Here is a 12,262-nt window from a genome sequence, read left to right as displayed (position 1 = left end):
CTATATGAAATTTCCACCTAAGTCCAAAGTAATAAATCCCTGAAAACATTACTCAATAGAAAATTCCACAAGATCCATAACCATACTGCCAAGTTTACATGACATAGTTCTATTTATGTCTGAGACAATTCCTATCTTGCTACATTCCTTCCATGGAAGGTGAAACTGAAGAGAAAGACCTGCTTCAATTTTTATGAAGTGAATAAAGTAGACAAATGCAACTTTTAGAATATTTTTGAAGGATTTTCCTGAGATAACAGAATAATTGCAATGCAAGTATTTCTTCCCATAGAGAACATAGCTCAGGTTTCATTTATTTGGTAAGCCAAAGATATGATATGGACTAGTTGATAAAATGTGGGTCTCTAATATGAGAGGGTATGTTGTAGATAAAAAAAACCTCAAAACACCAGATGCAACACACAAGGTAGAAGACATTGTTTTTGACCCGCCATCTGTTATTCTGAATCTACAACAGTCTAAAATCAGGTAGAACAGAAAACAAGCTAGGGCTGGGGATGCTCATCTACAAAAAAAGCTGAAATGCACAAAGCAGAGGCAGCAGCCAGAGGACAGCTGCCTGATTCGGTACAGTATTCACATTCCAAGTTGATTCCCAGCCAGTGATTGCCAAACAACAACAACATTCATTTGAAATCCATCTGAGTATCAAACTGTAAACTACTCAGTTTGTGACAAGACTTGCTTTTCTTCCTCTTACCACCTGCTACATATTTGTTCAGAATGCCTGTTTCACAGGAGAGAACCCTCTACTTTTAGCTGCTAAGTTATTCTGGACTTATACACAGGATGCTAACCCAATGTCTGGTAAGGCCATTGTTGATGGAATGGCTTTTCCATCACATTTTCAGAGCAAACCTTTCTGCAATAAGCTGTTTGAAAAAATCCAGAAGTTCAACAAGTGTTTACTGCCTGGGCTATGCTCTGGCAACTTGGCTTTTGCCTGGGCAGCCAGCGGTAGAAAATGACAGTTTTCCTTTTCCATGCTGATATAGGACAAATGTATAACATGAGCTTCTCATTCCATTCTTTTCTATTTCAGAGTGAAAAAATCCCAAGCAGAGAGGTATTCAAACAGAAAAAAAAATTATTTCATATTTCATAAATAAATGAAATAAACCTTGAATCACATATATGTGTATGTATCTATTGTTATAGGCTTATGAGCTTATTTATATATGCATGCCTGTGTATATATGTTTTTTGTGAAGGACTGAATGCCACATTCAGTTGCTAGCAACATTTTGCATTACATAAAAGCAAAAACTTGTAGCAACACTATGTATTACATAAAAGCAAGAATTTTTGTTCATTGTAGGAGTCTCAGACTCCCACACCATAGGAGCTAACAGGATTTTTTAGAGCAGCCATTATGATGACACTAATGCTGATTTGATACCTCCCCTGTGTATTCCATTTGAGTTACTTTTCTAATAATAATAGTAATAGTAATAATAGTAATAATAATAATGTATTTTAGCCATTACTGAATTTTATAACCAAAAGGATTCTCTGCTTAAAGTACTTATGCCCAACTGTCAATAGATACATTTGTAATTTCAGGGTGAGTAACATATTATGTAAACCTTACTTTACAGATAAATTATTTTGCTATTAATAGTACTATTTGTACTTCTATTTGTATGCTTATAATATTCAAATTGAGGACTGGATGACCTAACATCTCTACTATTAAGTGGAATGCTAAAAGGCTATACATAGTTAATTACACAGAGATCTTGAAAATTAAAGCTTCTTGTATATCAAGAAGCAGAAAATTAGTTCTTTGTATCTTTGCCTATGATACATAGGCATAGTATATTATGAATATCAAAGATTTGCTCAGCAAGTAGTTGAAGCTCCTTTGCTCCCCAAGTCCCTCCTCAACTGTTAATAACACAACATACCTGAAAAGTTCAGCTGAGTCTGTTAACTGTTCTCAAAATAGGCCAGGAAAATAAAGTATTAGACAAATCTTTCTTCTCCTAACCTTAAGGTAACTGAAGCCAGTGACCATTACACAGGGATTTCCAGTTGAAACTGTGAAAGTCTTCAGAAGCTTCGATTTAAGTCAGGCATATTTTGCTATAAAATTTAATATTTCTCTCTGGCACTAGGCAACTGATCCAGACATCTTCCTATATTACATGGTGCTCCCCTGCAGTTACAAAGAGAAGCTAGATACTACCTACTTGATGTAGAAAGTCCGCTTCTAGAATGAAAGAAATTGAAATAATATTTTCCATTGTAAACATAAAGCCATATTTTTCACTCAGTAGTAACATTCATGTTCGAAATATTAAACGACCATAAGTAATTATTTTGCTTTCCTGCACGTGTGCTGATTAGCTCAGATATTACAGGGTTATAAAGCTTTAAACAGTTATTTCTGTCTCTTTGCTCAGCTATTAGAAGCTAAGGATGTTTTTTGCAAGTTCTCTTTCCATTACAAAACACAATTTAAAAAATCCATTTCTCTGCTTTAGTGTTAAGTTTGCCTTTTCAAATGTTACTTTATTTATCAAATTTTAGAAGTCAATTGGCAGTTTATAATGCTAGCCATTAATAGTTTCACACATTAGGCATCAGAACATTCAGAACTATAGATCTGTTATCTTGAAACATCTTAGTATCTGGACAGTTATAGATTTGACTTCTTGAGCTCATAGTATCTTCTGGTTTTGGTGGGTTTTTTAAATTTCCCAGACAGCATTCAAGTATCAGATGCTACATAATTACTGAAAACATTGCAACTAGAAAGAAGAAAAATCCCTAGGAGCCAGGGGGCAGTAAGATTTTTATATGTAAATATTTTATATTGTAAGAATTATGGCATTTTAAGACTCAGAAATACTTCAGGTAATTTTAGTTCTGCATACATAAGTAAGAGAAAAAAAAAAGTAATTTCTCCCTCAGCAAAAGCTTATTCCTTGATTACATTCTTGCTAAGACTTATTTCTTCCCTAGACTCAGACAGGCTAAATCTCTCTTCCTGTAAATATCAGACAGTCTGAATTCTTATATCAGTCTATGGAGAGGGGGAAAAGCAGTGCTGCTGTTGATGGGATGGCAGTGATGGGTGATGTGATGGCACACACACTGCCTTCAGGTGAGCCACAGTCTCATGAGTGAAAGGCCAGACAGACCAGAAGGCAGCCATGGGATACAGGAAACATAGCACCTGATTTATTCCTGGGAAGCAGAAGTTTGAAAAGACTCAGACTGTTACTGGATCACTTAATTCTGCTCTTAAAAAGATGGGCTAGACCTTCTAGCTTTTTCTTTTAGAGATGAATGGAGCAGAGAGTTCAAGTAGTTTTGCCTTCAGCTGTGAAGAGTCTCAGATCCCTGGAAGTGCTCTGGCTGATGAAGTGAAACTCAGGAAGAACAGCTCACTTCTCTCTGTGGGGCAAGCAGTGCCCTAATTTTGCATTCTGCTTCTAGGATCTTTCCTTTGCATTTAAAGATTTAGGGCTGGAACAATTCTTGCAAAGCTACTACTCTGTGCTTTTGAACACCTTGAGGAGGAAGCTGAAGGAAGGCAGTCACTGCCATTGCAGTGAGGGACACGAGGAAAAGGAAGAAGCTCCCATTCAGAAACAGCTCTGGAAAAACTATTTCTCTGCAGCTGACGAGAGAACAGATTTCCCTTTCTGCTGCCTCAAAAAGGAACAGAATAGAACATAGGAATAATGAGGCTTCAGCCTACATTCAAGTACACCTGGTCAATCCCCTGTTTCATAGCAAACTAGCACTTCCTCTCCATAGGAACAAATTCCTAACCAAGCAATTATTCAAAGCTGAATTGGTAAAGATATGCTTATAGCCCACATGCTTTGTGGGCAGAAGTTCTTATGCAATTGTGTTATCAGGATCAGTTAGCTGGTCTGATGAGCTCCTCGTGGCTAATTCCCACCAGCAGTTATTGTAAGCCTCTGCCTATCTTCTTTCCCTGACAGAACTGGGCATAGACTCACCTCCTAGATGGTCAGAAACAACATGACATGCATTAATATAGGGGGATGTGTGGTGGTTACTGAAATACTGGAGAAGAAAAGTGCTCCTTTTGCAGAACTTGGTATCATCTGAGTATCACACCAGCCATGTAATACATGCCAAGGTCGTTCCTAAATCTTACTTCTGTACATGTCAGCTGTTGCAAAGCCATCTGCCAAACCAGCTGTTACTGGAATATATAAAAATTTCTTAGAGTATTTATTTTGTCTAAAAGTTCCTTTTTTTTTTTTTTCCTTCTTTCTTGTGCTTCACTGTTTATTTCTTAAACATAATTACCAAATGCAGGCTGGTACCAGTCATACCTTATTTAATATCATACACAGAAACAAATGATCATATACATTCTTTAATTAATTTTTTTTTCCTGGAATTTAAACTTGAAAATATTAGCAGCACTGAAGTAATAAAAATTAACAAAAAATTGTTTCAAGTCATGACAAAGTTTGAAGAAGTACTTTGCTTAGTTTGAAGAAGTACTTTGCTTGTTCAAAGCAAGATATTTTGCTTAAATATCCATACACACACATAACAAACACAGATCGTAAACCCAAGTGTTGTTAGATTTAATTGTACCAGTTCTATTGCTACTAGTAGTATGTACAGCACCACAATTAAAATTCTCCTTGAAGCTAGCAGGCACAATGCAGAATAGAACTGAATTTTTATCAGGCATTGCAATATGTATCATGAAGGTTTAAGGCAGGCCTTCATTCTGGATTCCTAGGTCTGCCCAACACAACGTTCCTCCTCTGCTGACACTGATGTTGGTACAACTGTGCTGACTGCTCAGCTGGGTTATCTGATCTAAAGCTAAGACTGCAAAAAGGATAGGTGGTGATAGAGGTGAAATAAAACTTAATATATTGTTTCAGACCTGTTCTAATTACTTCTCAGAAATGCTGGGAACCCATTTCTTTAAAAATAAGGCGTGAGCAGACAAAGAATGACTGACGGGCTGGTTTCACGTGAAAACCTCACTCAGCAGTGCTTAGAGTCTCTTGTCATTGTTGGCTTTTGCTGTATCTCATTTCCCGATTTGTGATTTTTGTGCTTTTTCTGACAAACGCTAAATTAAAAAAACATGCAAAAGCATCTTTAACAATATTACAGTTGAAAATTTCTTCTTGAGAGCAAACAGATCTTTACCAACTCAGAATTTCAAGAAACAGATTTGAAAAGAAGTTCCTCAGAGACTTGTCATTTGTTACTTGGAAAACAAAGCTGTTGATGCTTTGCAGCTCTATTCTGTAAAAGTGTTTCTGAGTTTCCAGTTATATGTGCTTACTAAAATTCAGAACAGAAAGAAGTATATAGATTAGATAAAAAAACTGCTGTATAAAAGAAGTGCAGAGATTTGAAATCTTAAATTAAAATAAATAAAACTGCAGCCAGCATTATTAAAAATACATTTAATTTTTATTACATACATCATATAACTTTATTTTTATTATGATCTGTGCATACTACCCATACATTTTAATAACATTAAAAATGCCTTACTTGTTTGCAACCAAACGCATCACTGTCCAGTCTTTTGGAAACATCTCTGGTCGTATTAGTATCCGAAATACTGTGAAAATCTGCAGCAGGAAATCCTTTGGAAGGAAAAGAAGTAGTCATATGTCTTTGCTGCTTTAAAAAGAGCAGTGAGCTTTAGAAATATTTTAATCAGAGAGAAAAAAAAAATCATTATAGAAATAGCAGAATTGTACTTATTTTCACCATAGATGAACCTCTGAATGCTTTTTTTTTATTACTTCCCAAGAATTTTCAAATAATGATTTAATCCTTTCTTCTTAAAATGATGAAAATAATATAATGTGCCATTTGATTGACAGCAGTGCATAAAAGAAATGTCAAAGATGCATTTGGTTTCCACCCATACACTTCCACAAATGCAATGTTGAGAACAATTTGCAAATCAAAAAAGCACTTTACAAACACCAGAGAGTTCAGAATATCTCCTTAATCATGCCAGGTTTTCATCACTTTCAAGATTCATTCTAAAAGCAGCAGAGAGAGTGTAAGTACAATTTTGTCATTGACTTGACAAAGACCAGTGATTCCAGTAGAGATGCCCAGGCCCCATAAGTGGCAGTGCAGCTGGCTGCTGTGTGCAGGTCACTTACCCTTTCTGCTTCATTTGTTGGATCAAAAAAAACAGTCAACACCTGTGAGCTACTTTGAATGTAGAAAGCACTGGCTGAAAGCTTTTAGCATTATCATCTCCTATGTCATGTAACTCACTAATAAATAATGAAAGTATTCCTCTCAGCATGGTTTTTCAGTTTTTTCTTTTCACAAATAAAACTGACAAGGGACCATCTTGATTATGTACAGTACTGCCAGGATTCTTTTAGTACGAAAATCGAGCTGTTGACAACATGAAGAGCATGAGGCAAGTGATATAAACACACCTAACAGAATCAGTGCAGTACCTGACCTTGAAATGTTTGGTGTTCATTCTGCCCACATCATCTGTAGAGAGTTACCTCGAAACACAGATGAGATGAAGATACAAATAATTTTGAACACCAAAATATATTCTCAAGTGCATTTATCAAAGTGTAGATGACAGGCATTGCACAACAGATGTCTTTCATTAGAGAAGCACTGTAAAGGGGGATGAATACAGGCAATGGGTAAGGCAGATGAGATCCCCACACCCACCCACCAGAGAAGATTACATAAAAGAAACAACCTGTTTTCTGAGCAAGATGCCAAAAATTATCTGTATTAAAGAGTATAAATGATACTCACTGCAGATAACGTACTATTTGAATGCAGGTGACCAGTTTTACAGATAAACAAGTACCTACCTCTACAAGACAACATAGTTATGCCAAGCCATTTTTCTGTAGGTTTGCACCTTATACTTAAGTGCCTTTTTATTTTGCAGAGGTTACCTCCCTCCCCTGTGAGTAATCCCACAGCTCTGTGCCATAATCCCAACAATATGGCAATACCTTGAACATTGCTGCATATCGCCTCACAATAACATCCCAGATTCTTTCATACTCCCTTTTTATCTCCTGTCCAGACACAATACATGTTTCTGCCATTAGGGATCTCACCAGTGGACTGCTGAAGAGGCTAAATGGCTGTTATTGGGAAACCATAAAACCATGCAGTCATATGAAGATTTAAAACCCAAGGGCTGCGTGAGGTGGAAACACAGTACCTTTGAGATATTCTTAATGACTTTTGAAGCTGACAAGCTAACAGTCAGAAAGGAAGATCATATGTACTTCATTTCTTTGGGTAACTAGGCTAGAAGCAGAATACATCTTTTATTCCAAGCAAACTTTAAAACAAAGCAAATGTAGACTCTGGCATTTCATTTTGAATCATTAATACCCGGCTAATTATTTCTAATTTTCATTGAAAAAAATAGAAAATGGTGTCATCAATGTAGCAATATTAGCTGCAAAACATAGATTTAGTAACAGATTTTAACATTTAAAAAACATTTTTGCCGGCAGTATAAGTGAGCTAACATTTGGTTGGTTGAGTACAGATAGCATTAATGTCTCATATGTCTTCTATCTTAAAAGACAAAAAGGAAATAATTTTGTCTTTTACATATTCTAAATACCATCTCTTAATAGTTCTACTTAGTGTACATAAGGTTTAGTCCTATTTGTAAGATAATACTAGATGTTACCTTATTAGTAGTACTAAACTATAACGTCTAGTACTAATTCCCACCACTTAAACAACTTCGCACCTGAAGGATGGGATGCCATCCAGAGGGACCTGGACAAGCTCAAGAAGAGAGCTGGTGGAATGTCATGAGTTTTACAGAACCAAGGGCAAGGTGCTGCAGCTGGGTCAGGGCAACCTGACCTGCAGCACCACAGGCTGGGGGAGGAACAGACGCAGAGCAGCCCTGCCAAGAACGACTTGGGGTGCATGAGAGGCTGCACATGAGCAAAGTGCCCTCCCAGCCCAGAAAGACAACTGTATCCTGGGCTGCATCAAGAGCAGCGTGGCCAGCTGGTCAAGGGAGGGGATTCTGCCCCTTCTCCAGTCTGGTGAGATACCACCTGGAATGCTACATCCAGCTCATTGGATCTCTTGGGGTACACATGAAGCATTTTCATCTGGGTCAACAGTCCTCTTTGAAGGTAACTGCATGATACTCCATTGCTTTGATTCACACTGTAGGATTATCAGGCTACTGGTATCAAGGTTTTGTAGAGTGTCCAGAGCGCCAAATGCCAATAAGAAAGAGGATAGTTCCACAGTGAGCTGTCAATTCCTGGGCAACTCATCCATCCCTTGGACAGTTCCTTTCCCAGATCTTCTTTGTTTCACTGCTTTCTTAATTTACATCAGAAGCCACCTAAATTAGTGGCTTTAGAACTACCCCTCTGCCCCAAAACTCATCCTTTCACAAGTTCCATATGTGAAGGATGGTCCTGCAGAGCAGGGGAAGGATGGTGGCTGGAACTGATCTTCACACCCCCCATGCCCTCACAAAGCCTGTGCCCAGGGGCCGTTACAGAACAGTGGAATAAACTCCACTTGGTATTAGGCTATGGCACCCATCTTACCCTGCTCAGCCCTTAGAGCTGGAAGACAGGAATGACAGAACTATAAGATTTACACCCATCCTTATGAAATATTATCTTTTCCTTCATCAAATCTCTATTCTGTCATGTTATGTGACATCAAACTGCCAAAGAATAAAAGCTAGGCCTTCTGGTAGGTGCTTACTTTTAATCTCTTAATTAAAAACCCCAAACATATAACCCCAAACATAGGGATCAAAGCCACTTTGCTGTGGTCAAAACTGCATTGTGCTAACATATACCGTTTTTGCATTCACTGATCTCTTCCTGTTCATAGCCTTCCACTCTTACCTTTTGTCATAAATTACATTTGAGCTTTTCCACAGCAACAAATATTCACCTAGAAGGTCGCCTCTGTTATATAAATTAGTGTAAAATATATTTACTAGCAGTAGAAAGCGTTTTGTGGAAAGAAAAAAGAGCATACCTTTAAAATAATATTGAAAGATAAAAGGAAGCATTTAAAATTACTATCTTGTTAAAGTCAGGGTTTCAAAAAAGTGAGTGAAGTATAGCATCTGGTTCTACCACTCAGCTATGAAACCCCTGTCAGTTCTTTTATACTTCATTTGCATGTTTTCAAATATAAAATGTTTTCCCTATCTTCCGCTTTGAGTGGAAAAAACCTCTCTTAAGAAACCAAAAAACAGTCACCATGTCAATTATTTAAGATAAATATATTTACAAAATAAAGAGAATATTTGCATAAGCAACCACTCTTTTAAGGCATCACTTAGATGCATGTCATATAAATATGTATACATGTCATTCCTTCAAAGTCTCCATTCTACTTCTCTTTGTTTAACAAGCTGGAAACAGCCTTTAGTAAGTTTGGTATACACTGCTAAAAAAAAAAAAAGAACTGCAAAACCTGCTTTCCTTTTTTGCAGGTACCTTCATAAGTCAATTTTTGTTTGGAGTTGTTGTTTGGTGGGGGTATTTTTATTAACTGTATCACAAATGCTGTGCAAACATACATTCATGCAGTACTGACATAGTCACTTTGAGTATTAGTCTGGAAGAAAGATGAAATGCCATGTGGTAGAAGTGCATAATCATTTAGTATAGATGGTTATTATAACCAGAGGTAGCTACAGCCAAAAAGCAGAGCACAAAGCAATTCAAAAGCCTAGGTTACACTCCCTTGTAAATAAGATAAGGTTTCCCTTAGAAACCTCCTATCAGATCTGTAACTCATAATGTGGCTTCAGGAAGACCCAACTCACTTTGATACTACTGACTAGAGATAAAATGGGTCATCAGAAATGCAGCAAGCTGATGGTAGTTATCACTGAAGTTCAAATCCCAACTAGCCACTAGATTAACTGAGGATACCATTTTAGCTTCTACAGCATCTCAGGGAAAAAACGTCACTGATATTAACACCTTCTGAATTTTCATTTATCCATACTGATATCATTTCCTAAAATATCTCAAAGCAAAGAAAATTCCACACTTAGCAATCAAAGCCAAAAAGGAAAAAGGGAAGTAGCAAGATGGTTTTGATAGCCTAGTCATTCACAATCACCTCATGATTAACAGCAGTGGCGGTCTCGCACACTAGCTCTCATCTTTCCTCTTGCTCTCAGTGATATTTGATATTTCCAAGTGAGGGGGAAAAACAATATATTATTTAAGATTCAGAAGAGAAGGCATGCTGCATTGATGATGATCAGACTGCTACCACTGAATCACTGGTTGAGCTGATCCTGATTCGATGAGATGTGAATGGAAATAAACTCTGGACTTGAGTTCTTAAGACCTCTGTTGTGATAGCTGATGGCATCAGCTACAGCTGCTTTCCATATGTCTCTGCCTAATAGTAGGGTATGTACGTGGGGGGAATTCAAAGGTGTCAAATCAAACAACATTCAAGCATTAATTCCAGAGATTTTTCATATTCCAAAAGAAAGAAAAGCCTGAATAAACTCAACACTGTTTTTCACAGATATATCAAATGGAAATAAAGCCTGAAACCTCTAGGAATATCTGTTCAGAACTCACACAAAAGGTAAAATATTTCCACTAAAAAATGCCTAGGTTCCACAATATTTACTAAAAATTGCCTAAGGATAGCAACTATGCTAGGTGAAAATAGATGCTGTATGCTTATATAAATATCATTCACCCTATACAACTCCTAAGTAAGTAGTGGTCTTGATTTATGATAACTTCTTAGCAGCATTTTCTATCTGTCAAGCTCTATATGACCATCTTACTCAAAGAAAAGGCCCTCACAAATGATATGCTCTCTTCAGCTCTAAGCAGTTATGAGGAATTTAAGTAAATCTGAAATTGCACCATGACTAGACTCCCCTTTCCAGGGCAGCACTTAAGTATATCAAATGGCAATTAGGGAGTAACAACTAAAATATATTATCACATTAGGACATGATTACTGGCTGAATAATGTGCATAAATGATTACTCAAGATTTTTTTCTGTGGATCAAATTTGGTACTATATAACTTTCTAGTGTCCACTAGAGTGGAAATCTTAGTGTATATGTTTATGCAGGGAATCTTAACTTGAAGAAAATTTTTTTAATCCTGCCCCTCCTCCATAATGGAATTAAATATGTTTTATCTCCAGAAACCCAATAACTCAATTAACAAAACTGGTAGAAGTTGCCTAAAAAGACCTCCACAGCTACTGTTTTATATGATTGAAATGAGCAGACAGACATTATAAGTCTGACACATCCTCCTGCCAATGGACATGTTGCACAGCTAAGAAAAATGAAGAGTTAGTTGATTATGCATTTCTCAAGCTGCATATTTGCTATTGCCATACACAATTTAATGAATGAAAAAAATAAGCAAGTATAATAAGCCAAACACAAAATCCCCCAATTGCCTGACAGTAAGAATCAAACAGGAGCAGTGGAACCTTAGACTGACACCATCTTCCAAAGTGTTTTGGTGTATAAGTTCATGGCTTTAAAGCAAATTTACAATTCCTTGCATCCATATTCTCTCTGCTGTCATTGTGGAAGCAATAACAGCCTTGCCCCACTGTGAGAGTGGACTCAATTTCCCAAGAAAATCTGTGCAATAGTTAGCTAATCTGTAAAACATGTTGCATTGAAATACTGAAGTGATCCATCAAAGCACAGGGATGTCTTAAAGGGAGATAAATCAAAAAGAGAAATAAAAAGGCCTAAGCAAGTGGAAACACAATTCTGTTACTCACCCTCAGATCTTCCTTTGTGTTGAAGCTATCAAGAAGCTGTTGATAATGTCTATCAGTCATTTGTCGCAACAGTGACAATAAACAGGAGACAAATTCCCCCTGTTAGGTAAGCCAAGAGGAGAAATATTATGTTTTCTTCACTTGAGCTTAAACTCTTATAGTATAAGCACTTGAAAATAATTAACAAATGCAAGGGAAATTAATCTACAACTAGGCTTCAACTCCACATTTTGTGAAAATACATTGATGGCACTTCCTTTCCATTTAAGGAAATATTTTTCCCTAAATGGAGTTTATTTGCTTAGAAAAATCTATTTTAATTAGTTCCAGCAGGGCTAAACCAGTAAAATTTTTATTTGTTATTTATTTTCCTTGTATCTGTTTTTAAACAAATTACTTAGATTGCTAAAATTACAACCTCTTTAGTCAACTCAGCTTGGAAACAAATGCAAACAAACA

The 12,262-nt window shown here is 36.7% G+C and overlaps 1 protein-coding gene across 4 annotated transcripts in view; it reads right to left on the bottom strand.

Annotated features, from left to right (window-relative positions):
- The window catches only part of DOCK4 (dedicator of cytokinesis 4), a 223,314-nt gene that overhangs the window by 47,661 nt on the left and 163,391 nt on the right, over positions 1 to 12,262 (bottom strand). For all 4 annotated transcript variants that reach the window (XM_039726790.1, XM_039726792.1, XM_039726791.1 and 1 more), the window contains exons 26-27: positions 11,804 to 11,902; positions 5,539 to 5,633 (exon numbers count right to left, since the gene is read on the bottom strand). In XM_039726790.1, coding sequence (XP_039582724.1) covers positions 5,539 to 5,633; positions 11,804 to 11,902 — 194 coding nt within the window. The remainder of the gene's footprint in view (positions 1 to 5,538; positions 5,634 to 11,803; positions 11,903 to 12,262) is intronic.

This window comes from Passer montanus, unplaced genomic scaffold (assembly GCF_014805655.1).
Source record: "Passer montanus isolate IOZ18808 unplaced genomic scaffold, ASM1480565v1 scaffold6, whole genome shotgun sequence".
Classification (NCBI taxonomy): domain Eukaryota; kingdom Metazoa; phylum Chordata; class Aves; order Passeriformes; family Passeridae; genus Passer; species Passer montanus.
The sequence above is the reverse complement of the archived record's forward strand: the minus strand, read 5'-3'. Positions and strand labels throughout refer to the sequence as shown.